Source organism: Chlorella variabilis (assembly GCF_000147415.1).
Source record: "Chlorella variabilis unplaced genomic scaffold CHLNCscaffold_2, whole genome shotgun sequence".
Taxonomy (NCBI): Eukaryota; Viridiplantae; Chlorophyta; class Trebouxiophyceae; order Chlorellales; family Chlorellaceae; genus Chlorella; species Chlorella variabilis.
The window spans coordinates 1,211,414-1,215,398 of NW_005435086.1; the positions used below are offsets into that span (position 1 = coordinate 1,211,414).

At 68.1% G+C, this 3,985-nt stretch overlaps 2 protein-coding genes across 2 annotated transcripts in view; one reads left to right on the plus strand and one right to left on the minus strand.

Annotated features, from left to right (window-relative positions):
- Positions 1 to 118: 118 nt before the first annotated feature.
- Positions 119 to 1,623, minus strand: CHLNCDRAFT_13527 (hypothetical protein; the record flags this gene model as incomplete). The annotated part of the gene is made up of 6 exons (XM_005851420.1): positions 119 to 178; positions 374 to 476; positions 710 to 861; positions 1,023 to 1,090; positions 1,285 to 1,323; positions 1,539 to 1,623. Coding segments are annotated over 6 exons (507 nt in total), but the record flags the coding sequence as incomplete, so codon positions are not given.
- Positions 1,624 to 2,045: 422 nt separating this feature from the next.
- Positions 2,046 to 3,985, plus strand: part of CHLNCDRAFT_56722 (hypothetical protein) — a gene marked incomplete at its 5' end in the record, with an annotated part of 4,902 nt that continues 2,962 nt past the window's right edge. The window contains 5 exons of the mRNA XM_005851128.1: positions 2,046 to 2,499; positions 2,688 to 2,887; positions 3,124 to 3,336; positions 3,455 to 3,540; positions 3,711 to 3,759. Coding sequence (XP_005851190.1) covers positions 2,046 to 2,499; positions 2,688 to 2,887; positions 3,124 to 3,336; positions 3,455 to 3,540; positions 3,711 to 3,759 — 1,002 coding nt within the window. The remainder of the gene's footprint in view (positions 2,500 to 2,687; positions 2,888 to 3,123; positions 3,337 to 3,454; positions 3,541 to 3,710; positions 3,760 to 3,985) is intronic.

Below are 3,985 nucleotides of genomic sequence, written 5' to 3' on the forward strand. Positions count from 1 at the left end.
CACCACCACCACCCCAGCCACCACCATCAGCAGCCCCCAGCCACCACCCACCCACCAGGTCTTGTATGTGCGTGCGCTTGGACTGGCACTCCTCCATCACCCGGAACGACTCCTTGCGCCGGTCCTCGTACACGCGCGTGCCGCCAATCTCCTTGAGCAGCTCCAGCCGCTGCTCGTCCTGGGGCAGGGGCAGGGGGCGGGGCGGGGGCGCTTCTTCAGCGTGTGGGTGGCATGCATGCATGCATGCACACGTGTGGCGCGTGTTCCTGGAGCGTCCCTGCCGCAGGCCACCTTCCGGTGCAGCCCCACCACCCAGCACCCACAACCTAGCACCGCCATCGCTCACCGCCCGCCAGCCGACCCCCACCCCCACCTTCATGTTGGCCATCTGCGCAATCTTGCCCTGCTGCACCACATAGTAAGGGTTAGCGCGCGAGAAGCCTGCAGTCTCCAGCAGGTTGGCCACCTCTTTTTTGCTGCAGGGCAGAAGAAACCCGGGGGGACGTGCCGCTGTGTGTGTGTGGAGTGTGGGCAGGGACCGGGGACGTGTAGGCAAGGGGGGATGGGCCGGGCACCACGCCCAGCTGCTTGCCTTGCAACTGCCGTGCCTGCCACAAGTTAAACTCCAGTACCACCCCTCAGAAACACAAACACCATACCCCCATCACCGCTGCCGCCGCCGCCGCCGCCACCAAAACCCCAGCCTCACGTCACGTGCTTCTTGTCCAGATAGTAGTCGTCCTTCTTCATGCCGATGCTGCGCCGCAGCCGCACCTCCGCCTTGTCCACGGGCAGCCGGTTGTCGCTGTTGTCAAACACGATCTCCACGTATGCGCTCAGCACGTGGTGCCCCACGCTCTCCTGCACCCAGGGCAGCCGAGCGCGGGGGCGGCCGCCGAGGTGGGTGGGGCACACGGCTCCTCAGCTCCTCAGCCCCAGGCCAGCAGACGGTGCGGCTGGCAGCAGCAACCAACATGCAGCGAGCCCGGCTGCCGCCACCGGCGGCGCCCACGGCGGCTCACGTGCAGCAGCGCGCGTCTGTCCTCTGTGGACAGCGAGCTGAACAGGTCGTCCAGCACAAAGCGGATGGCTGTAGGCAGGGGGGCCAGCAGCGCCAATTGTTGTTTGTTGTGATATTCGGGCAGCAGCGCGGGCGCCAGCAGCGTGGGCAGGAGGCCGGCAGCCTGGCTGCTGCTGGCCCAGCAGCTCCCAACAGCAGCATGCAAGGACAGGCAGCCCACACAGCTGGGCTCTGCATCCGCCGTATCCCCTGAGCTGCCTCACCATGGAAGAAGTTGGATTTGCCGGAGCCATTGGCGCCCACTGCAGTGAGGGGTGATGGCAGCCAGCGAGCGGCCAGGGCAGGCAGCATGTCTCAGCAGGCAGCTTGAACTCTGGCTATCACCCGCAAGTTGCGAGGCAAGGCAACTAACTCATCAGGCAGGCCCCACGGCCAGAGCGAGTGCTGCAAACACGACTCGGTGGCGGGAGCGGCGGCTGGCGGGCGGGCGGCAACCTCGCGGCTGCTGCGCGCTCACCGACGCAGTTGATGCGGTTGGAGAAGGGCTCCAAGATGGTCTGGTCCTTGTAGGACTTGAACCCCTCAATCACCACCTGCGAGAGGCGCACTGGTGGGGCTGAGCGGCGGGCCAGGGGCGGCCCAGAAGACGGCTGGGACAGTGCAGCTGTCGCCGACTCGCCTGTTTTATATACATCCTGCCCGCCTGATCACTCCGAAAAAGGCTGCGGTGCCCCGACAGCAGCCCTGTGGCGGGCCCTTGGTGCCAGCAGCCGTCTACCGTCAATGATCGCCGCGCCGAAACAGTAATGGGAGCGTTTCCCGACCGCATTTCAAGTTCAATGCCAGCTCGGTTTTGGGCGCCAAACCAGCGCTCATCTGGATGGCCCCGCCGCAATTAAGCCTGCCGATCGTTGTGTTCCACGCTGCCAACCTCTAGGAGCTGTTAGCACCAGGTTGCAGCCGCAGCCGTCCCCCTCTATCCCCAAGAGTGGGAGGCTGGTCCTCGCAAGCCTCGAGCCTCGCCATGGCGACCACCGCTTCGTTTGTGAGCAGCAGCTGCATCAGCAGCAGAGCGGCGGTGCGCCCGGCGGGCGGCCCCCAGCTTGCCCGGCAACCGGCGGCGGCGGCAGGCGGCGCGCGGCAGCGTTCCCTGCCGCCGCTCAGAGCCGCGGCCTCCGTGAACGGCAGCAGCCCACCCCTGCAATACCCAGACTTCTTTCCACCAGAGGCCGCGGACATCGAGGAGCCCGCGGCGCAGCAGATGATGGCGGCGATGCGGCGCACGCCGCTGCAGGTGGCGGGCCTGGGCGAGGTGCAGACGGCCTACGTGGGCCCCGCGGCGCCTGACACCTCCCGCCCCGCCTTTGTGCTGCTGCACGGCTTCGACTCCTCGTCGCTGGAATTCCGCCGCTTCCTGCCGCTGCTCAGCCAGGCGGCAGACGTGTACGCGGTGGACCTGGCCGGCTGGGGCTTCACTGGTGAGCACAGGCTCATAGGCTCAGGTGGCGGCGCGCCGGGAATGGGATGTCCAGCTGCATGCAGAGGGCGTAGCAGGCAGAAGGGGTCGCCTGGCGCTGCCGCCGCAGGGAGGCTGGGCCGGCGGCTCCCGCTGACGCCTCGCCCTCTATCGCTCTCCCCGGCCCCCGGCGCCCCGGTGCCCGTGCAGACTGCGGCTTTGGCGGCGGCCAGGGCGCCGACATCAAGCTGGGTCCCGCGCAGAAGCGGGCGCACCTGCGTGCCTTCCTGCGGGAGGTGGTGGGGCGGCCCGCCACGCTGGTGGGCACCAGCCTGGGCGGCACAGTGGCCATCGACTATGCCACCAGCCATCCCGAGGACTTGGCCAGGCTGGTGCTCATCGACGCGCAGGTGGGCGCACGGCGGCCTGCCTGGGGGGGCGCCGTGGCTGGCGGCCCACTGGTCGGGGGGCCTTGGCTGGCGGCCTGCTGGTCGGGAGCCTGGCGGCTGGATGGGCAGCGCGGTTGTGGCGCGCGACAGCGGGCACGCCGCCCATCCAGCCCTCCAGCTCTTCCCAGCCAGCCGCCTGCCTTGGCTGGCCAGACACCTGACTCCCCCCCACCCCTGCGCGCCGCTCCCGTGTGCAGGGGTTCATCGACGGCATCGGCCCACTGGCCACCATGCCCCGCTTCCTGTCCCAGCTGGGCGTCAAGGTGCTGCGCTCGGTGCCGCTGCGCCAGGTGGCCAACCAGATGGCCTACCACGACAGGCGGCGGTATGCCACAGACGACGCCATGCGCGTGGGCCGCCTGCACACCAACCTGCCGGGGTGGACCGACGCAAACGTGGCCTTCATGCAGGTGGGCTGGGCCGGCTGGGGTGGTTGGCAGGGTTGGGCTCCTGACCCCCATAGCTCGCGCCAGGCAGGAAAGCGTGTGGCAACAGCCTGTTGGGCTATGCGTGTCCCTTGTCTTGCAGTCGGGCGGCTATGCGATCAGCTCAGCCATCAAGGACGTGCAGCTGCCCACGCTGGTGGTGTGGGGCCGCAACGATGAGATCCTCAGGTGCGCACCGCTGCTGACTGTTGGCTGACGAAGCGGCTGGGAAAGACGGGCGGCAACTGCAAGGGTCCCGCGCCGCTTGCAACAGCTCACTTGCGCGCCCCGTTTTCAGCGCCACTTGCCTTGCCCGCTCGCCCTCGGCCCTGCCTTGCTCCTCCCACATTTGCCTGCAGCCCCGACAATGCCCAGAAGTTCATGGACACGCTGCCTGATGCGCGGCTGGTGTGGGTGGAGGAGTGCGGGTGAGAGCCCCGTTGGGGGTTGCAAAAGTTCGTTTTAGGAGTGCCAGGGCGCTCAATTGTCTGCTTTCTCGCTGCCACGCATCGTCTGCCTTCTTGCTGCAGGCACTGCGCCCACCTGGAGCAGCCTGCGGCGCTGCTCGCCGCCATCTCCGAGTTTTGCGGGCTTGAGAGCGGCGGCGCGGCGGGGCAAGGAGCAGGAGATGAGC